Source organism: Centruroides vittatus, unplaced genomic scaffold (genome assembly GCF_030686945.1).
Source record: "Centruroides vittatus isolate TY-2023 unplaced genomic scaffold, ASM3068694v2 contig_482, whole genome shotgun sequence".
NCBI lineage: Eukaryota > Metazoa > Arthropoda > Arachnida > Scorpiones > Buthidae > Centruroides > Centruroides vittatus.
This window is the reverse complement of record NW_027122272.1, coordinates 1,650,758-1,675,175: the sequence shown is the minus strand read 5'-3', so window position 1 is coordinate 1,675,175 and position 24,418 is coordinate 1,650,758. Positions and strand designations below refer to the sequence as shown.

Genomic DNA, 24,418 nt, shown 5'->3' with positions numbered 1-24,418 from the left:
AATTAATTATTACCTGATTAATTTTTTTGCTCTTAGGTCTAAGTTTAACAGGAGATGATACTTCATCAGATGCTCCCGATGCCTCTTCACTCTCTCCATCTGAACCAATACGTGGATGTTCATGGACAACACCTGAAATTCAATTAAAATATTAAATAAAATAATTTTAATCATTTAAATATTAGATAAATAAAACAAATGCATTGTTATTTTATAAATAAAAACTTCTGTGTTTTTTACTTTATACATAATAAATGAAAGAGAATCTGTAACAGTACTACTACTTTTGTTTTACTAACATTAAAATAATTTCTATTTCACATTTGAATAATTTATTCCTTTTAAAATGAATTCTGAGTGTGTGTTTACTTTTTAGAATCTTAGAAATAAATAGGAAATTTTGTTTGTTTGTTTATAAACTGTCATACTATTGCATACATGTGAGGCATTTGTAGATACCTTTGTGTTTGAATTTGCAGTGTCATTGAATTTTGTTTTCTTTTCTCCCCACTTTTCTTCAGGAAATTTATCTTTCTTTTTATTTACTTTCCTACAACCTGATCCATTGTATTTTATACAGATTTTGCAAAAATCCACAATTTCTTTAGAATAATCATAAAAGTTCATTTTATTAATGCATTATCTGGAAACAAATTTAAATGATTTCCAGAATATTTTCAGATGTAATAAAAGCATCTCACTTCTATCATAATGTTTTCAATAAGTCTGCCAATAGTTGTTCTGTGAAAAGTTTTAATGAAGAAAAAAAATGCTTCAATTGACTTTATTCAATTAATAGACACTTCTAATTAAAATCACACATTATTAAAAAAATCAAAAAATTGTTCTCTCTCTAAAAATAATAATCCAATAAAATACATGCTTAAAGTTTTACTTTTCTACTCTTCTACTCTATTTCTATATATTTTCTTTTAAATTTATTAAAAATCTTCTTCATTAACACTTAATACAATTTGTTACTTTTGCAAAGTTGTGCCTTATTATTATTACTACTACTATTATTATTATTATTATTATTTTTTTTTTTTTTTTTTTCAAATCAGACACTGTTTCTGAAAATTTATCATTAGGAAGAAATATACTAGTATTTAAAATGCAGTAAAAATTTGTAATATTTATAAAATGCTGTCTACTTTTTCTCAAGTGTTTTCACTACATACGTTGTAGTTTTCGTAAACATCTACAGATTATTTCATATATTTTTTTTAATTGACATTAATCTTATCTACTGTAGATTATGACTTGCTTCTCACTTTATTGAACAAAATTTAATGATAAAAATCAGCTTTATTACAGCTCACTTACGTCAAACAATGTTATTTAATGTAAGTGAGCTCCAATAAAACAAATTTTTTTTTTATTGTTATAAGACATTGGAGTTGTTTTCATTACTTATGAACAAAATTCTCATTATATTATGGATAAATAAATAAGTGTGTATATATATTATATTATATTTTATGATCTGTTTTTAAACAAATTAATGAAATTAATGCCAGTATGCATGTATGATGACTGAAAATAAAGTTCTGTTTTAGGAGAAATGTGACAATAGTTAAAAAAAACAATGTTTAATACTATTATTTATTTATTTTTCTTTACAAATGTATACATTTCTATTGTAGCATTTATAATATTTTCCAATTTTCTGTATATCTATCTGCACTTTCTCTTCTATCTCTTGTTTTGAATTTAATGTCAATTGCTAAATGGTACCCTTTTATGATTTTGCCTTCCTTTTCAAAATATTTTCATTAACACTCTTGTTTCTCACTCATTATATACCTTGTTTCTTGACATGAACATAGCAGGGACAGACAACTAAAGCATGCAATGTCATAAGGCTTCACATAAATTCAACTTCAAAATATAGCCACATACAGTGCCAATATCACCACAATATTTTTTTGCAGCAGAAAACATTATGAGTCAGAATTTAATTCTTCAATAAAATGTATTTAGAAAAAAATGGTATTTACTAGTGATGTAACGAATATTCGGTTACTACCCGGTATTCGGCCTATTCGGCCTATTTTTCACTATTTGGCCGAATACTGAATATTTAAATCACTATTCGGCCGAATACCGAATATTTAGTCACTATTCGGCCGAATACTGAATACCTAAAAACAGGAGTAAGAAATAACAAAAACACAGTAAATTAATCATTTTGGTTACTTTTATTAATGCTGAAAATTAAACTGTAATTATTAAAGTTAATAAGAAATAGCATCTAACTCTAGTATTAAATTATTTTGTAATTAAATAATATTATAGCCTTTATCTAGCCCGCTATCTTATGGCATTGATGGCGTGCTAGGTTAGAATGTATCGGGCATTAATATTATTGTTTAGTTAATTATGTTATATTCGTATTCGCGTATATTTTTATATTTTTTACGATATTTTAAAATGATTTACGAAACGTTTTATTGAAACTTATCGTATTTAATGAAAGAATTATTTATCTATTTCTAGAAGATGAGTAACTAATATATAATTTATTTTATATATAAAGCAAAGAATGAGCATTTTTCATTATATGCAAAAGATAACATTTGAAATCATGTTAATTTTAAAAATATTGACAAAAACAATAGCAACAAAATATCACAAATAGAAAACCCCCAATAATATATTTGAACTGTTCCACAACTGGGCAGAAACTAGACCATATGTCCCCACTAAAGTATATCCTTAGGGCACTATTCAGTCTACAAATACGTAGCAAAAACAAAATTTTAGAGTTAAAAAGATCGATTGCAAATAAAATAACATAAGTTATAACTTACATCCAAATACCAACAACTGCTGAATCATATCGAGCTATTTACGGCTATTACATAAATTATAAACCAATTTGGCACTAGAGGTAGACGTTAGGCTCCATCTCATATTAACTTTAATAATTATAATTTAATTAATTAATTTAAATAATTTAGACCTACTGGAAGAAAAAATCGTAGTGACAGCAGGCCAATAAAGAGCAGAGTGTGCGCGATCCTTGCCATAATGCGGTTTGCGCGCCAATTTTCATACGTGCATTAATCAAGCCGAATAGTTTGGCCGAATATTCGGCCATTCAGCCACGCTCCTGGCCGAATATTCGGTATTCAGCCACGCTCCTAGCCGAATATTCGATATTCGGCTGAGGCCAGATATACTATTCGTTACATCACTAGTATTTACAATGGCATTGTAATTATCAGATGGTACTTCCCATTCATTGGAAGATGGCCTTTGACAAAAGGGGAGCCCCACCCAATTTGCTTTTTACATCAGCTGCAATCAGCCCATGTTTTATTGGCCATAACAAATAAACATTTGTTATGGCCAATAAAATGATCCAATTTGTTTTGTTCATTATGCCTATAACCAGATTTCTCACTTGAACATACAGAATTTTTCTTACTAAACAACTGCCAGTACTAACTTATGTACTAGTTATTGATACTTTTTATGCTATCTGCTGGTATAGTGTACTGGTGCATTCCACTGAAAAATATCCCTGCATTAATTTAATTTTTATAAAATTATTGTATAGAGATAGTTTATTCAAATTCAAAATGAATTATTGTTTTATGACAATATGTCTGATTTATTGTTTTATTTAAATTTGGCACATTTAGAATCATTAAAAATCATTTACCATCATTATATTAACATGCCTTAAATTTAGAATAAAAATCATTTAGTTTAAAATAATTGTCAAAATGTTTATTTAAAAAACAATTTTGCTTTGGACAAATATGGAACAAAACATAACATTGAAATTCACTGTATTTCTTTCTTAGATTGTAGTTTTGATTAATTCAAAATTTAACAATGAAGAAACACACTGTAAAATACATGATTAACAATATTATTTCATAAAGTTTAGAATAAAAGATTTACTGGTTTTGACTATATGTCCTACAGATAATAATTATGTAGTATTTTGAAAATAATGCTCTGAAAAGAATTTTTGTTATTTTTACTTTGATTCAACATGAGCACAAATAAATAAATGTAACTGATTGCAGTCTTCATTTTGTATTTTGAATTAATTGATTTGCAGTTCTAGGTTTTTTAAAAATTCCATTTTTTAAAATAAACAATGAATTCTATTTAAATGTAAAAACAGAATTAAAACCAAATCTAACATAACACATTAGTAATCAGTGCAAATGAGAGAGAAGAGCTGGGATTTTCCCTGGCCCTGGAAAAAACAGAGGCTTGAAGCAGTTCCTACTCTTGTCAAGTTAATGCTGTTTTTACTAACAAAAAATAAAATCTTTAAGACTATTTATAATAATAATAACAACAACATATTATAAATAAAAATTATTGTATAGATATTAATAAAAAAACATTCTACATGTTTCATTTGTTAAAAAAAAAGGAGATTCACTTTATCCTGCGGTTTCCATACACATTCTTTACAGCCCTGTTAGCAAGGATACTTGCAAAACAAATTCCTCTATACAAATTATTAATGTTCATATGAAATTTTTTCCTTTATAGTTCAAATGTTACATAAAATACAATTCATAAAAAATAACGTCGTCATATAAGTTGTGAATTTTTTTTAGGCATTTACTTTTTGTTACTAGCCAAAATTTCTGATATATGACTACTGTTACATGTGATATCTAGTGCTTGGATATGTACAGTGCAGTACAGCAAGTGCTCACTTAATGCCATTTTGTTATAATGTCATTGAGAAAAGATACAAATACATTTGTAATAATTTACAATTGTTCTGTTGAATTTTCTTTATAAACAGTAAAATTAATTCTATTAGGTGAGAAATAAATGCAGGAGGTTGCAATCATGATCCAATTAAAATATTATTAACTGAATTATATCTTGTTTATATCAATCAGCCTATGACAAAATTGGTGTTATTATACATCATTTCATTTAATGTCACAGTTTCCAAGAATCTATTGAAGACTTTAAGTAAGGACTTCTGTATATATCTGTTTGAAGAAACATGATGGTAACATGGCTCAATAATATAAATTTTTGAAGTTGAGAGTCAGAAAATATATTTATGTGAAGTTACTATAAGTCCTTTATTACTATTGTGGAATGTTGTCTTATTACAGTTTTGTAAGAATGGCACTAAAGATGTTTTTTGTGAGATTTTGAAGACATGTTTATTATTTAATGTTCAAATTCTTGAGAGTTTGATTTGATTTGATTCATCAATCAAAAGTAAATTTAAATTAAATTTTTAGTGTTTTTCAGACATCTAACATATGATAAATGCTAGAATAAACAAATAAATAAAATTCTCTCTTTCTTGTTATAAACTAAATTTTAAAGAATTCAAACAAATATGTAAATCTTGTGTTTATGTAGATGTGTAATTAACAGTTGCTTATAAATGACAATATTTTTATATGGAAGAATAAGCTGCAGATGCAAAAATTATATTATGAAATCTTTAACCTGCAAAATAATTAAAATTAATAAAAAATGTTTCTTGGAAATTTGTCCAATTCTTTAGCCAAAATGATTAATTAAGATATTTAGTGTAAGCAGCCAATAAGAAAACAAAGTTAATAACTAATAACTAAGCACTTTGATACTAACTAATCATAACAAATTAAGTCACAAATTTTTAATTCTTTGTATTGAATTTTACATAAATTCATTATTATTATTATTATTTTATTTTTTGCATTGAAGTAAATACACTGTGTATAATTTTATGCAAGTATGTGCTGTGGGACACTTATTGAGATAGGTTAATGGAATTTCAGAGTTCCGTGGAATGCTAATTAAAAAGCACTGATCTATAGCACTAATATCACTATTTACTAAAGTAACTTAAAATTAAACACATTTACATTTTTCATTTAATAAATCTTGTTTTTTATTATCTGGCCATCAGACTATTTTAAAAATATTCATGCATGAATAACTTTTTTTAATTTAAAAATATCAATGACTATGAACTGAAGATAAAATACATCACTAAAAATTTAATTTAAAAATTACTGATTTGATTATATAATAATAGTATTATTATTATTAATTCTGGAGTGTACTGTACATGCAAGTAAAGGATCCACATAGGTTAAGACCAGTTATTCCAAAGAAACATATTCAAATTTGAAAAAATGTGTTCTACAAACACACAAACAGTCACAACATTATATCAAACCACCATATAAAGTCCTAAGTATTTATATAAATTATATATATATTTTTTAAATTTCATTTATAACAATAAAATTCTTTACTCTCTGTTGAATTTATTAGGCAATGTGGAAAGGCAAATAACACCACCTCATTAACAAAACAAAAGTGATAATTTCTCAATAAGATCTGAAAAATGTTATTACAGGATAATCATAATTAAAGTGTAGCTGTTTAGAGCTTTCTGTATAAAGAACTATTGGACAAATCACAACTAAATTTGATACACATACTGTCCGGAGTATGTAGATTTCCATTTTGGGGAAAATGTTTACTTTAAAATTCAGCCACTAGGATGACATTTGGTGCTGTTGTCTCCTTAATGTGCATATTAATTAAACATTGCACATTTTATAACGAATTTCGGGCCTTTTAAACGCCGAAATACCTTAAGTGCCATGCTGGCATTTTTTTCCTTAATAGATGAGTTTAATAACTTAAGTAACGCAAGATCATAAATATAAAAGAATTGTGAAGAACATTTTGCCCCACTCCTTGTATATCTGAAATTCGTCAGAAAACGTATACGTAATGTTCACATTAACGGGACAGCAGCAACGTTTCCCGAAACTCGAAACCGTATACTCGGTACAGTAGATATAACAAATTTAACCGATATTTACCCAAACTTTTTTATACAGAGAACACCTACTCTTTAATTATGATTATCTGTATATAAATATTACGCAAAATATTTATAAGTGAAATTGAAAACTTAAATTATTAAACATAAGCTTTTAAAATAAATAATATAAATTCTTAAGCAATATAAAACAAATTAAAAAATAGCAGTAAAGTCTTAACAAATTTGAAAGACCTTGCAAAGTATTTTTAAGTTTCTTGCTCGAAGCTATTTCTTACGGTAAATACAGTACTGCTTCTTTATTCCAATTTATTGAAAGAAAAAATTGATGTACAGAATCACAACCGACTACATCTGACAAAGATAAATTCCACTAACAGCTGGACTAGTCACTAATATGTGGGTAAAGATAGTGGGAGGGATTACAGACTGTGATTAATAGGAAAAGCTATATTCCCTAATTTCATCTGAAGCGTTAAGTCAGGGATTCATGTTCGATCGCAAAACGTCTGAAATTGATCCATTTTCACTTAGAGAAGATCTCTTAAATATCCTTTGCTTTGAATAAGAAATAAGGAAAACAGGCCCATTACAAACTTTTTATCCTAATTAAACTTTAAGATGTGCAAAATTTCAATAGTTCATAAAATGATATCAAATTAAAATAGTGAATTTTAAATCCAAATTAACAAACAGATCTTCTACTAATGTGAAGAAATGTTTAATTGATGGTAAATTTCGTTTATGAAATAAATTTTTAAGTTTATTTTATAAATAATTTGTTTATTCTGATCATATTGAAACATGACAAAATCTGAACAAAAATTCTTAGTAGTGGTATACAAATAAAATTATAAAAATATTTTAAAAGAATATTGGTATTCTTAAAACAAACTTTACAATAATTTTTTCATCGTTTACACGATATTTTTTTTAAAATCTAGCAACGAGTTGCGTAATTTTCCCAGCTGTTAAGAGATTTTTATTTAAAAAATAACTTTTATATTATTAATAAATAAATTGTGTGTGCAGCCATATCTGGTCTCGGCTTTCATCTATCTAACTCCGTTCTCGAGATTAACCACTTCCGGTTAAATGCAAGAATTAAATTTAAGCCATTAAATTTTACTTCATGATACAATACCGTAATGTAATCGCAAGAATATCTGGACCATGATTTTCTAATCTGCAGTACGATCATATCACAGAATCTTCTTATAATAACTTTTTGCAATAGCTCAACCGAAGAAAAACAATATAATTTATAATATAAATCGCTCAACGCTTGCATTTAATTAATCTTGTACAACTGTAAAATTGGAAACTTTGCAATATATAACCAAAAGACTATAAATTATTCCACAAAAATCCTTTTTTTAAATAAAAAATTTATTTTATAATGACTAATAAGAGATATTCTGTTTAGAATAAAATTCAACTTACTGAACTTAGACCTAATTTTATACTTTGTTTAGTTTAAAATGAATCTGTTTCAAAACAATTATTGTTTTAAACCAAACAAGCTTACTATTTTCTAAATTATAATAAATATAACAAGTCAGTCGATGTTTAGTAAACGTTTTCAAAAGTAGGTAAATTTTATTGAAAATTTTTACTATAACCACGAATAACACTATTTCTTCCTCCTCGAGTTTTAATCCTATTTCTCCAAGGAAGTTAAAAAATAGTGATCTAATTTTGTTCACGTTAAACACTGAATAGTACTTATCGAGTAGTTGATATTCACCTCGAAAGAAATATAAATAAATAAAACCCTAAGACATCTTGAGAATTTATTAAAAATTGAAATTATATTAAAAACGATGATAAAAATTACAATCAACAACTTGTAACTTAAGTTAATAGAAGACAATAAACTTTGAGGATGTTTAATAAAATTTGTATGCTACACACAGAATATTAATAACTACATAATTTACTATAAATGTCTGTACAACAAACAAACAAATCTTATCGGCTTAATGATGAAAATAGTGTGATAAGATAATTTTTTAAATCTTTGTCTGAATGAATTACGATAAATTTTATCCTAAATTCCGATTAATTTCCTCAATAAGATTAGATTATAATCTCTCTCTTCTAATAGAATGTCCTCAAATGAAAGATATGATAGTAATATAACATAATATTAAACCTTTTACCTTTGGAAATCAATCTTTATTTGTAATTTATTTGTTACCTCAAACATATTTAAATATACAAGTATTGCTCGGTACGGATACAAACCAAACTGCATGTTACACAGAAAATATATCAATATCAAGAATTTATGGATTATAAATATTATAGGATTCAGTGAACTAATCCTTCTATCAGCAAGTACCATCTAACTGTACTATATATTTCATAGCGGCCTCGAGTCTGTCCTTGGCCTGCTAAACTGCGCCAAAAACATACACTTCAATTTTCTTCTTATAGGTTGTTCCGCTTATAAAACATGACATTTTGTTCGTATTTATCATCAGAAAGCTACCTTAGGCATTTGATATTAATAAAATGATTAATTATAAAATGTCTAATATTATGTTTTTCTATATTTAATTTCCTTTCAATAAATTGTAATAGAAAAACACCGATAAAAAATTCCCGAGCTATGTTTCATCAAATATTAATTTGATGAAGAAATAGTCTATATCATAAATAAATGATTCAATAACTTTTTATAGATTCATTGATATTCAAGATAAAAATCAATATTAAAAACTTTCTGAAGACTTAATCTATGAGCTTAATAAACGTTAAGTAAATACTACGATGATCGATAACAAACGGAGAGTTGATAAATGTAAAACTCAATGGATACATCACAATATATTGCGATATAAAACGTTTTGTTTCTATTAAATATCTTTTAATAGAAACTTCAAATGAAATGTAATGGAAAAAATACATCTGATACATACATACATAAGTTTTGTATATATATATATATATCCACTGCACTCTTAGGTAAGAGAAAAAGTTAATAAAATAAAAAATGTCTTCTTTAATTTAAAAAAAAAAAAATCACACTTGATTTTCGTAATTTAAGTTTAAAAATAATATTTTTAAATGTACTCGTAGTTAAGTAAAAGTTTAAAGTAATTTAAAAACTCATTTCTTTTTTTTTAATTACAAAATATATTCAGTTAAATCATACGTTGAAAAATGCTGTTTTGAAAATATTGTTTTTGCTGATATACTGAGAATTAGTCTAGAATTCAACACGTGAGAGTTAAAGTACGATAAATATTTAAATTATCTGAATGACGTGTTTAAAATTTACAAAAGGACATAGAAATGTAAGCATTGCGGAATGCTTACATTTGAGATCACTATCATCGAATAAATAAATAAATAAAATGATAACCAAAGAGAAATTTTCAAAATTCTGAAATCATTACAATAATTTGCTTTAATATGTAGGCCTTATATGTAGATTATCTAGATTCTAGAGTATTAACCATGCGGCACTTCCTAATCCTGGAAACCTTTTAAATCATTTTAACTTTTTTTGTAAATTCTATAATTATATAATTATTAGAGTATACATATTTATATCAACGTGATTGTTGCATGGTTCTAAATACTAGTTAATTATTTTGTATGAAAATAATAATTCGAAGTTTGTTTTATTTTTTCTGTAGTTAATAAAATAAATAGCAGTTATCATAATATGCTCAGCAGATAATTATTATTAAGTAGATTTCAGTTTATTATACTAAGTAATACCTAATTATTATTTATTTATCTTACTAAAGTTCACGTGCAAAAGCCATTTTCAGTAGCCCAAAAAATCAATATACCAAATTATCAATATACATTAAACATCTAGGAGAAGCTTAAATGTACAAGATAGTGAACGAAAAATCTGAAGTAGCTGCCTCCTAAATTTCTCCATAAAATACAAAATAAGTTGGTATATTATAAAATAAAAACTATTTTAAATGATTCCAAAGATTTACAATGTTTTTTATAATTTATAAAATGGAAAAATTGTACGATGGTACAAATGAGATTTGGAGGAAGTGATTAAAGATGGATTTAATAATCTTGGTACAAGTATAAATGAATACTAAAGTTATCCTAAATGCAATACTAAAAGGTATTATATCATGAATAAGTTAATAATTATTTAATAAATTATGATATATGATATTTATGAATTTATTATTAAATTATTTTTCTTGTTTAAAATTCGAGAAGGAAAAGGCTGTTATTAATTCTATCTTTTCTCGCAATTTATCTGATATTGACTAGTAAAAGTTTTACAAATAATTATCATTTCTCAAGTGTACCGAAAATTTCGGCAAAAAGTTATTTAGAAAATCAATGTTCTGTTTGTTTATTATTATTTTTTATTCTTGCACGTCCGATAATAAATGATAATTAAGAAACAAACATAGTTTATGTTCTTCTTTCTTAACAAACTTCAGTTGATTGGTTGACACATCAGAATCAGACTGTTCAATCTATCTACAGAAGGGGGAAACACTAAAAGTTTTTGTTTCTATTTTAATATCGATCATTTTAAAAATCGACATGTTGCAATTTATTAAAAAAATAACAAATTTTTGATACTAATCGCTTTTGTAAATTGATAAAATTAATCAGATACACATTGATATCGCCTCAAAACTCAAAATTAATCAAATTATTTACATTTTGACAAAATTTGTCATCGAAAAAAATATGCTCTCACCCAACATATTATTGAGAAAATATCATCATAATCGCTTAAAATTATTTACTTCGAAGTTATTTACTTACTCGAATAATCTTTAGTTCATTTATTGTTTGTACTCGTTTGTATTTTCAAAAACTTTTTCGAAAAATGACCTAGTTTTATTCAATGAAAATTTTCAAAGATTCACCAAAATTAATTAACTAAATATTTTTTATTTTTAAATGAATATGAGTCTTATGACACTGGATATGACGTAAAATTTGTAAATATCATTTTTGTCTTGTTTATGTATTCTGTTATTTATTTACTTGTCGTTACGACAAGACGAGAATCCATTTTAAAAATAAACTATAAAATATAAAAATTTTACTTTTATAGACAAATCGTTTATCGTTTTACAAACTGAAATTTAGTTCTCTCTGCGTCATGTGTTTTATATGATTATATAATATTTAATTTTAATATTTATGAAAAAAAATTTTTTAAATAGTTGATAATATCAAATGTTAAATTATTTTATATTTACGTAAGAGTTTAAAAATAATTCTGAATCTGAAACTTATATAATATTGTTATTTATACAATTTTATTCGGCGAAAAAATAACTCAAAGGAAATCCAGAAATAGTAGGCTGGAAAATTGAATTCCGGAATATGGAACCTATATAATTATAGATCAAAGGATATAACAAATCAGGCGAAAATATTGTGGTTCCTTTCATTAACTCAACCGAGTAAACTGCTCCGAATTAAATTATCGGCTTCAGACATCATCTTGAATAAAACAGTAGTGATGTCCACTAATGATACTTTTATACTCAATCAGGAAAGGCATATCATATAATTTTTAGTTAGGAGTCCAAATTATTCACAAAGCATATAAATAAATCCATGTATTTTCTCATAAAATAATGAAAAACTTTCTATCTACATTATTTTGCAATTCCACAGCTTTTTTACACTAAAACAACATTCTTTTTACGGCATCTCAACATTATAACTCATCTGATAACGTCAACTTTATCTATACTAAGGTTACAACAGTAAAGTCGAATAGAAATGCCTGCCTTGGGGTGAGATTTAGGGCCATTTTAAAGCGATCAACGTCTTCGTTTACACTCAAATCGTTAGTGTGTTGCATCGTAAATCTACTACGGATTTTACTGACATATAACTAGACCATCCAAACATTAAAATAGTAAGCATTAGATCGATAAGTTATCTAGCTAGCCTTTTGATTATCTAGATAACATAAATCAATGACGAACATCATTCCTCAACTGATATTCTTCCGGATAGGAGGGGGAAAATCAGTTAGAGGAGGAAAATTCGATAAAATAAATGGGGTGGACGTAAATTTTAAATCGTTATTTCTTCCTGAACGAGAGAAAGGGATGGCTCTGCAAAGATATTGCCCATTTTTTCGTAATTTAATTAGCATAAAAAATAAATTTCTATACATTAAAGAAGTTTTAAAGATTACGCTAGAAAATGCCACTTGCATTGTTATATTCAAATAAAGTCTCCCCTACCTCTCCTAATTAAAAGTGCAAACGAAAGTTTCTCACAAACATTAATCACAAGATGTAACCGTGACTTAAACGAATTTAGCCAATGCCAATTCAAGAACTGAATCAGAAAAATCAATAGAATACGTTTAATCCGTATTCCTTAGTGAAAAGTTTAAATCCAAAATTAATTTTCAAAAACAATTTTATTAATAAAATTCTGTTTTTATTTCAATGCTGTCACTTTCAAAGAACAGACATTTTTTAAAACTGAATAAGGATATTAAAATTGCTAATGATGCAAAACACTATATAAACAGAAAGATTTTTTTTTTTATTATTATTTACACTTCATATTAAAAATTTCTTTCCTGGTGACAAAAACATTTTAAATTAAATTTTATTATATAAATAATAATTATAAATTTTAAATACAACATAAAAATCTACTTTAATATCGAACATTATATTAAAAATGACTGTAAACAATTAAAATTTATTTTAACTGAAATAATAATATTCCATAAATAAATAATTTATGAAATAGCTGATACTTTATTGTTCATTAACAAAAGAAAACAGAATTAAATTTTTGAAATTCATTCAATAAGACAATAATGAAACTAAAACTTTAAAAAAAATCACAGCACATCAATAGCATTAATAATTTATAATTCAACAATTTAAACAAATACAGAAATACGATAAATCTTAAAAGGAAACTAAAAATGTTTTGCTAATTAATAATAAGCAATTATTTATATTTTCATAACAAATTATTATTATTATTATAAAAATAATTTAAGACATAAATAGCTACTGCATTGATATTCAAAGTAACGCAATGATGTAAAATCTACCATAAAAAGTTAGAAAATCGGTCAGTATATTTTTCTATTCCCTTTGCGAATATAAAAAACGAATACCGTCTTATAAAATGTTCTCTCTGTGGAATATTTACTTGTATATTTCTTGGATTCATACATTAACTAATACTTTTTCTAAACCATCATTGGAATTGCTTTTCAAACTTTCGTATTTTATTTCAGTCTTTAAAGTAAATCATAAAAATAAAAAAATAACGATTCTTAAAGTTTTATTATTAATTTAATAAAAAAAATTGTTTAATTTGTCATTAAAAAGCCTCTCAAGCACTAACGTTTTACATTAAATAATATAAGTTAGAAGCCAGCTGTGGTATCTGAATAAAAATATTAACAAAAAAAATAAAATAAAATAATAATTCGATTGCTTGTGAATTTAACTATTTAATTTTGTTTATTTAGATACATTTTATTTTTTAAAACACCAAAATTAATCTGTCTTAGAATTACTCCTTATCAAAATTTTAATAAAAGCAATCAAAATTAATACAAAAAGTGTAACAAGTAATAGCAACAAATTGCCAATATATTACTACTTTTATTGAACTTTTGGATGATATGGGCATTTTTTAATTTATTATTTTATTTAATCAATGCAAATATTGTATGTCGCAATGACTAAAAATATATTCTGTATGTGCTTTTTCAACATATCTTTATGGCGACGATTAAAACAGGAAGAAAATGTATTGTATATTTTTAAACCGTCTTGCTCACCATTACGAGGATAAAATTCTAAACTACACTCATTAACATATTTACTGTAGTAAAAAATGATCATAAATATAAATTATATCTCGTCATAAGATGAATCCTTACGAATAGCTTAACATAAAAAATTTTATGATGTCAATGCATAAATCTGAAAAAAAAAATGCATCCAACGACGTCAGTTTATTGATTACTTTGATAAACTTATCATTTCATTTTCTAAATTTGATCTTTTCTGTTTTTGAAAAACAATATTTAATAAAAACTTGTTTATCAGTAAGAAGTCAAAGACATCGAATTTGCCTAAATATCCCGCTTTTTTCACTTCTGATTTTCAGTTCAAACATGTGATGCTCATTTTATTCGTGAGATAACTTTCTAAGATAGTAAAAATTCTTCACTAGTCTAGCACCATCTACGTATTTCGTTCAATGAATAATGCATATTTTTTATTTATATTTCTGCATACTAATTCTGGAAGATGTTCTCTGCCAATAGCGATCAATACGAATACCCCATTTTTTCATACTTTATTTTTCTTCTCGATTTATAGACAAGAAAATTCATTTAACTGTTATCATCTTATTATGATCAATTTTACTAACATTTAAAGCGATTTTCTATCTATTTTCAATTGTAGTTGCTCAGTTTTCTACACCTTCCACATGTTATGACATCATTTCTTTCTTCATTTTTGTTTTTAAATTATCTTCACAGTTTTCTTTTGTTATTTTCTGTCGGAAATTGCATATATAATGATTATAATTACTTTTACTCATGTTTACTGCTGTATCAGGACGTCATACTGACTCGCCACATAATAACAAACGTTCTAAATTTCTATACACTTTTAAAGTATTCTTTCTAAAATTTATTTCACATTATTGTTATATGAAAGCAATAAATAATTATGTCAGCATCTGTTTTTAATTTTTATAGGTTAAAAATTCGAATTATTTTTAAGTCGAGTTCGTAATAATTATTTTCTTTATATAAACTTAAAAAGTATTAATAAATTACTACTTTTTAAGTTTATATAAAGAAGAGTACACAGATTATTTACGTATATTTATTGTATTAGATATGCAGCATTAGTCTATCCAAAGCAATCTTTTCTGCCGGAGATTAAGTTTTAAATGCTATATATTTATTCATAACCATAATGCTACAAATCTACGATCTAATTATCTCCTTAAAATGAATTATGAATTGCAATATTTTTGTTAGTTTTTGAATCCACTAAAAAGACTAAGACTTTAAATAATGTTATTCTGTTATCAGAAAATACTTGAAATAATTTAATTTCAAAAATTAGCATTTACAGGAATCCTCGTTAGTTCGAAATTTAAGGGACAAGATAATCGCGACTTCGAATTATCCGAGATTTACATATTTCTGTACAATATGCTAATTAATAACAAATAATAATAATGTAAAAAAACTGCGGGTAAGTAGCACGTGTATAGTGAAACCTCACCGGTTGCCAGAGACGTTTAATAAAAATTAAAGAATTCCTCGAAACGTAGCCCAAATTATTTTTAATAATACATATAGTTAACAATGTAATAGATGAAACGTAATATTAGCATGAATTATTCATTACAAACATGTTTAATAAATAATTCAGATTTAAACGAAACTTTATATGTATTTTATCTCTAAATATAGGCATACATTTAACTTGTAAATCATTCTATTAAATTATAATTACAAATGTATAACAAAATTATTTCTGTTGAGAGCTTAGACACTTAGTATTTTAACATACTAAGAATAATATACCTTAAGTGCTATATGTAAAATCAAGATAAACAGTAAAACTTTGTTAAGTCGAAGTTTAATGGTAAAAACATCCAGACTTCGGGTTAGAGTTTCGAGTTAACAAGTTTAATATCGAATTTTCCAAATTTTTCTGTGATTGTAAATTTCCCGTTATCAATCTGTTGTAAATTTTCCGTTATCCTTTTGATAACGGAAAATTTACAAGAATCAGTTCGCAGAATGATTACAAAATTGTACAATTTATCGCGCTTTTGAGTGCATTGTCAAGGTGCCCCTTTGTGTCCCAATCAAAACGCCGGTAACACACTGTATCAGTAAAAGGCTGACATGAGGTTGTAATGGCGTGATGTTGCGTTGGCATGAAGCCGTAGTGTTTATATTAATCGTCTGTATTCACGTGGAATATAAGAGAAAAAGAAGATCACGGACCTATCAAAGAGTGGAAGAAGAGGTACAGGAGAAAATAGGTTCTAGTTAAAAGTGCTGACAATTTCGACTTAACGAAACCGTAATACTGTATATAGAAAACCCTGTATACTGTGCCCGGGACCTATAGACAGCTTCCAGTTAACGTAGTTATACTTAATGTAGTTTCACTGTATCATTAAAATTTGTTTCAAAAAGATATATATTTTTAATAGCACAGATGATTAAAGTTATATTATATTTGTAAGATATTGTTTAAATAACTGTTTTACAATATAATTATGAAAACAATTATTGTCTAGGTATTACAAAAAAACCCTACTTTATTTAGTTTACTTTTTTTCAAGTAAAATATGACAACATGATATATATGATACAAAATATACTATTCAACAAAATATATATAGTTTACTATTCTTAAACTATAATTTTCTTTAAAAAAGAAAGAGGGGGAAAATCACAAAAATATTTTGTAACATATAATAATGACATTCTTCAAAAACCATCTCATTAAGATCAAATTCTTACGCTTATTTATTATCTGTCTAAATAAAAACCAACAAAATCACTCTACTGCACGAAGAGTAAAACAATATATCAATTAAATAGTAGGTCTACGCCAGAGAAACTATTACGAACAGCAATTTTAAAAAAGCATTAAAATGGTATATATAACCGCTTATTACTTTTCTATGTGTTAGACAGTGTGTCCGCGTTCGAATATGTTAATTTTTTAAATTTTTGCCATCTGTTGACGAATACGATATTTACAAAGCAGAATATGTCAACATCGTATGGTAAAAATTTCACTTGCATCCAGATTCAATCAATAGTAATTGCGTGAAAAACGACAGCACTTTCTGACGTTGGTGGGAAAATGACACTTGAACAAAGAGCAAATATCAAATTCTGTCATAAAATTGAAAAACAGCAACAAAAATATATCAAAGATATAAGTTTGTGGAAGTAATCGTGCCTGTATTTTTCGGTGAGTTGCTCGATTTTGAGATGACAGAATGAGCATTAAAGACGACGAAAAGACACCATCATGTCCGCACACAATCCGTGAGGCGATCAAGTGGAGAAAGTGCGAGAAATATTTAAATCTGATTGCATCACAAGAATTCCAAAATCTTCTGTCTATACCATTCAGACAAAAGAAAGGTCTGTGCACGCTTCGTTCCACACGCACTTTCTAATGACCAAACGGTGCACAGAGTGAAGCACGCGATGGACGAAGTCAGAGGCCAACAACGATCCAAACTCCTTAAAAACCATTGTGCCTGGTGGCGAGACATAATTAATGGCTCATACTGAAAGCACTAAGTGCCAGAATTCTCAATGGATTAGTCCGGACAAAGACAAAAAAGTGCGTTTGCAAAAGAACAAAGTCAAAATAATGTTCATCATTTTCTTTGATTACCACGGCTTAGTTCATAAAAAGTTCGGGGTCGACAGTTAACGGCAATTACTATTTTGATATTATGCAACGTTTGCGAGTCTGTATTCGCCGTGTTCGTCTACAATACCGCAAACTATGGAGCTGTTCGTTGTTGCATGATAACGCGCAATCCCACAGATCGAAACAAATAATCAAATTTTGCTAAAGACATCTTATTACTTGACAATTCACCATAATCACCTGATTTGATCTCGGCTAAGTATTTTCCATTTCCCAAATTAAAACTGAAGTTGAAAGACTCGTTTCGATATTTCTGTCATCCAAAAGGTTTACGACCGCTATAAATACTGTATCGAACTTCAATAAGTTTATTTGAAAAAAAAAACCTTGCTTTTGTTATTCTTATTTAACCAGTCGCATCGGAACTTGGACACACTGTGTATTTATTTTAAAAAAGTTAAAAATTCTATTAAAACATTTCATAATTAATCAAGACGTAACATAACTGTCAATCTTATGCCAAACAAGAATACAATTAAAAGTGTAACTAACTAAAACTGTTTAAAATCAACGACAATAAAGAATTTACAAATGCAGTATTATGAATAAAGCAAGGAGTGTTGGACATCTCTATAACATCGATTTCTAAAAAAGGATTAATATGTTGGTACGGTTAACAACAACGTTCATTTATAAGACACTGCAACTTAATATCCTAGTTAGTGTAACAGTCAAGACTGTATATCCGTTAAGAGGTGTGGCTCCCTTCATAACAAATCTACTTTCTTAGAAATCATTTGATATTTATGAAACTAAAAGTTTAAAAATTTATGCTATTTGCCTATCCTAGTACTTCCGTTAAATAAATTTTACATATTAAGAGTATCGACCGTCTTGTATATTAAGAAAAGTATCGTATAAGATTTCGTGATTTATAATAAATTCAGAAAATTAAATACGAATTGTTTAATGTGATATAATTAAATAAACTAATCATATCATAAAAAAATTATTGCTATTATAAATATTTGCTCTTACATTGCTACTTATTATATACTGTATATTGCGCTCATTCATTAAATAAATGAGCCGAATATAACGTTTTATTAAGATTAAAATGTGCTACTGTTAACAAATTTAGTAAATTGCTAATATGAATTACATTTGACAAAGATTTCACGTCAATAGTCTATTAATTACAATATAAAGATTAATAAACATAAATATTATACTATAAAAATGTGTTATCTGATATTAATGGTGTTTTATTTATTATTATTATTATTTATGATAAAAATTTATCGCAATTTTCATATAATTTTTGTGAACACAAACCAAATCCTCGGAATTCTAAAATATTACGTAGTTTAATTTTATAAATTAGATTTGTAGATAATCGGTATTTAAAAAGAAAATGGTTATTACATAATTAAAAAGTTTAAATAACACTAAAATAAGATTAATTGCCTAATGCAGTATTATTTTTATACAAAAATAAAACTTCAAATAATAAAAAAAATGATTAAATTAAGAAACAAGAAATTTATTAATTCCATTAAATAGTAATGATTCAGTTTTAACTCGTTATTTTTAGAAACTACAGAATTCATTTTATTAAATTTAAAATATTTCGCTTTTTCCTTTCATATCTTAATTAAGAAGGGGAAAAATGAAATATTTTTAATTTAATAAAATCTATTTTATAGACGTCAAAATATTGTATAATCGTATGAATTCATACATAAAAATAAAACAATTTTCAAGAAAACGAGTGTTAAAAATATATTATATATCTTATGATATATATATATTCTAATAATAAAAGAAAGTCACAATATATGTCAGCTTATATATATATATATAAGCTGACATGTAATCAAGATACATTTCGAGAGTAAAATAATTACACAATGTTATAAAAAACTGTTTAAATTTTTAAACAACATACTCATATTATATTAATGTATATACTGTAAGTTTATTAAGTGAGCACATAATCAAATATTTACACTGTTTATTTCGTTACAAACTTAGGCAAATATTATACACTTTTTGAAAAGAAATTTAGGTTATGAATGTTTTTTAAACGTATTCAGCAAATTAAAAATAATGTTTTAAGTTTTAGTGTTCAAACAAAATTATTCTTAAACATATTATTTCCATATTATATATATAAAATATGAGAATACTATTGATATTTTATTATATATACTGTACATATACAGTATATATAATAAAAGAAAGTCACAAATTTGTTTTCTTGGCAAAAAAATTTTTATCATAATGATATGTACATTTCAAATCGGAGTTTGTAATACGACACTTAAATATATAAAATTTCCACACTTCACACTAATACAATTTTGATGGATATCTGACGAACATTTTTCAAGCAACCCAGGTGTTAACGTTTATATCAATAATCCAAAAAACATCAAGAAGTGCTAGATGTTCATTAATACCTATCTGTAAAGTTGTTGAAGGCTGTTGAACCGTTTCAGAAATAGAACATCCAACTTTTTTTCGTGTTTCTTTTTTAAAATTCTGTTTGTATTCTTGTCGGTATGCAAGTCAGCGGAAACTTCCTGACTCTCTAAGTAAGTGGGTAAATGATCCTTCTCCAAATGGTATTACCAGAATTAAAGAATAAAGAAAGTCTGCTGTCTGACGCTAATGCGAATTAAAATATCAAAACGAGTTTTTCATTTTATGTAACCGCTGGTGATACTCTGCAGAGTAAGCAAGGTCGATGCTACAAGTATGACGAATTTTAACATAAACAGATTAATTTTTGAATGCAAATTTCTTCAAAAACTTTTAAAAAAAATAATATTGAAAAATTCTTATAATTAAATTCTTTTTATAATGAAAATAATTCAGTTTTTGTAAGCAATTAACTAAATTATATCAAAATAAAACCAATTTCATTTTATAAAAACTAAAATACGAAAAAAAATCTTTAACGGAATTAAACTATGACATTTTAACTTTTTTATATTTTATAATGAATTTTTGAATTAAAAGTTTAAGCATTAATCATAAATTTGATATTAACTTATCATCCTAAAAAATGTCACTAAGTCACCACCAATTATGTTTAGTAGTTAATAAGGTGTTAGAACAACTAGAAAATTTTAAAAATCAATAAACAAATAATTAACTTGTAGCAACATCTTAAGCACTTCCAAGAATTTTTTTTGAACTTTAATGACTTTAATTATCGTATTGGAGAAATAACTTATTATCAACGATAAACTTCTTTTTATCTCGTATAATCTACGAAAAATTGCTTAAATCACAAATTATTCATTTATTTGGTAAAATTCGATTAAGCAACTAAAAATTCTACATCAGTTATCTATATTTATATCTATTTTATATATGTAGCAATGTCTTCTATGAAATATTACAAATAACAACGCATTATTTATTCGGAAAATTTCGATTAAATCGCTAAATATTTCAAATAAATGTATATATTATTTCTCGAAACAAGGATTATGCAATTCATTCCTCTAACCATGCTTTTATATATAAATTTAAAAATGCAGCACCATTTAAGGATTCTATCCGAATCGGAAGTAAAGTTGATATAAATTATATTGATATTGCAAAAAATAAATCTATAACAAATATAATTGTATACAGTTATGTTATCAATATTACTATTATAAAAGATAATTATAATAACGAAATATAACGTTATTATAAATAAACAATTACTAAGGTATAATTTATAAGCTTTATTGTTCTTTAAAGTTGAGCATCGTGTACTCGTTACATGATCTCTCCAGGCGTTAAGCCCAGAATTTTTGGACGAGAGAAGCGGTACCATCTACGGGTTTCATAGGAAATGTAAGAAAGGTTGATAAGACAGCACACGAAACAGTTGACTTTTATACTCGTGATTCGACAATATTTCTTAATGTTAAACATTTGAGCAATTATATATTATTTTAAATATGAATTATGAGTAAATTTGTGCAAAGAAATTAATAATACAAGCAGCTTTTTATAAACAAGTTAAACTGCTAAACTAAGTTTTAAATGCTTTATTTTAAAAAAAAACAGTACTTATTTAAAATAATTCTTAGAAGATAATTTTTTTTTTGTTTGTTGAAGTTACTTTTCTACAAATTTAATTACAAATTAAATTTATGAAAACGTAATTTTGTGGTATGCATATATATTAAATATTCAATATAATTTTTTTAAAAATAAATTCAATTCAGATAATTTATAAATATTAATGAAATCAATAAAAGATGTTCTTTTTAATACTTATACTGGTATATTAGGCCCATATAAAAAATATTGAAACCTAATAAATATTACATTGTTCGTGACAGAAACCGATTTTCTGGACAGACGGGCATAAAAGAACTAGCCCATCACAAACAGGAAAATAAAACTAGTTTAGCTTCTTTCACAAGAAAAAATGCAATGGTTATTTATGTTTAATGGTATAAAAGCAAAAACAGCAAGAAATAGCTAGTATAATGAGAACATATCAAAGATTTATGTAAAAGCTTTACTTCTTTCACCTGAGAAAGGCTTTTGAAGTTTCGGACGACAAAGTGTGAATTAGGAGGCTCGAGGGAAATCTCCACATTTTCCACAAAAAGAAATCCTATTTTCATGGGTTTGAATTCATTGGATGTATCGATTTGTGTCTGTTCGATATTCCTAGTTTTGAAATAATCGATAATGAACAGAACTAGAAGGAAATTTTTATTCGGAAATTCAGCATTTCTAGTATCATGTCATTACGTCGTTAATAGAAATTTCAATACGAGTATTTAAACAGTATTAAATCCTAAAAAATTTCTTGCCACCTTTTTTGTTCTCCTTACTCTATTCATCTATAAAAAAAACTCTAAAAAGCAATAATTTATCATCATCTTAAATGAGGTAATAAGAAATTTGACGCGAATAAACCAGAATGAGATTTCTTTCGAAGCGCTCACAGGGAAAACTAATGAGGTTCTAAAATGTTTCCTCCATTAAATAGCCTATCTTATTTAATAGATCGATTTGAAACATTTTTTAATAACAGCTTATCTCAGAAATATTACTTTCGTTACAATAACGATTTATTCTATAGCAGTATTTTAAAATCTTTATTACTAGAATTTATATTTCAACACATAATAGGAAGGCTGAATATTGAGAAAATCTTTTTGAATAGATTACAACAAAGAAATCACAAAATAATTTCAAGATTATTTGTTAAGTCATTTAATTAAAATATTATATTTTAATGAGGAACTAATGGAGTGTCGTCACTCTACACTAGTGGAAATTTCCGTTTGTTGAATTAGCGTGAACGCCGGAAATTAATAAGGCATAAAAATCCCAACAAATTATGTCATCTTATTTCAGTCAAATGGCTGATCTTTATTACAAAATTTCTTTAATTTTCTTTTACAGGTTTTGAATTTACAGATAGATTACGTGATAAAGAGAGTTCAGATCAAATTTAGAGTATTAAAAACCTCATTTGTAAAAAACAATGTCTAGTGTTGTAAGACTTTACAAAAAAACTCTTATAAAGTTGATCATACAGCATTGCATAATATTTTTTTAATATTTCTATTTAAAAAATGAAAATTATAAGTTATGAGAAGGGAATTGAAGTACAGCTATCATTTTTAATATAAATATATAAATAATGAAAAACATTCAAAGAAAAAAATATATAATTAAAAGTTTAAATAATGCTAATATTTTCTTTTATTTTTAATCTAAAAATATATACTTGAAATATTTTAGAATTATATAAATTCACAAGATTTAATGATGAAACTTTCAACACCTGGTCCAATATTTTCTTTAAGGGAAGAAGGGGAAAATCTAGAATTCTTACAGAAACAGCAAATCATTTTGAGTAATTTATAAAGTAGTAGGAAGAGGGAGAAAGAGTAAAAAAGAAAAAAATAAGTGAGACTAAGAATAGAAAAGCAACCACTGTTTGGCAACACTCCACACTGGTTTAAATGAAGTAACGTGAGCCGACAAGGCCATCTGACTGTCGTTAACACGTTACAGCAACCTTTATGAACTGCCTATGAGGACAGGGCGCTGACCTAACGATCTTTATAAATGTAATTTGTGATGTGATCTCTGATATTTTTCTGATTCGAATAATATGCAAATGGTGACTTCATGGAGGAAAAAAATGTTCAAAAAATTTTAGTGTAGTCCATTATTTATTTTCGTGATTTGA

The 24,418-nt window shown here is 26.0% G+C and overlaps 1 protein-coding gene across 1 annotated transcript in view; it reads right to left on the bottom strand.

Annotated features, from left to right (window-relative positions):
• The window catches only part of LOC136977910 (cyclin-dependent kinase 17-like), a 101,701-nt gene that overhangs the window by 42,136 nt on the left and 35,147 nt on the right, over positions 1–24,418 (bottom strand). The window contains exon 2 of the mRNA XM_067273504.1: positions 14–132. Within this exon, the coding sequence (XP_067129605.1) occupies positions 14–132 (119 nt within the window). The remainder of the gene's footprint in view (positions 1–13; positions 133–24,418) is intronic.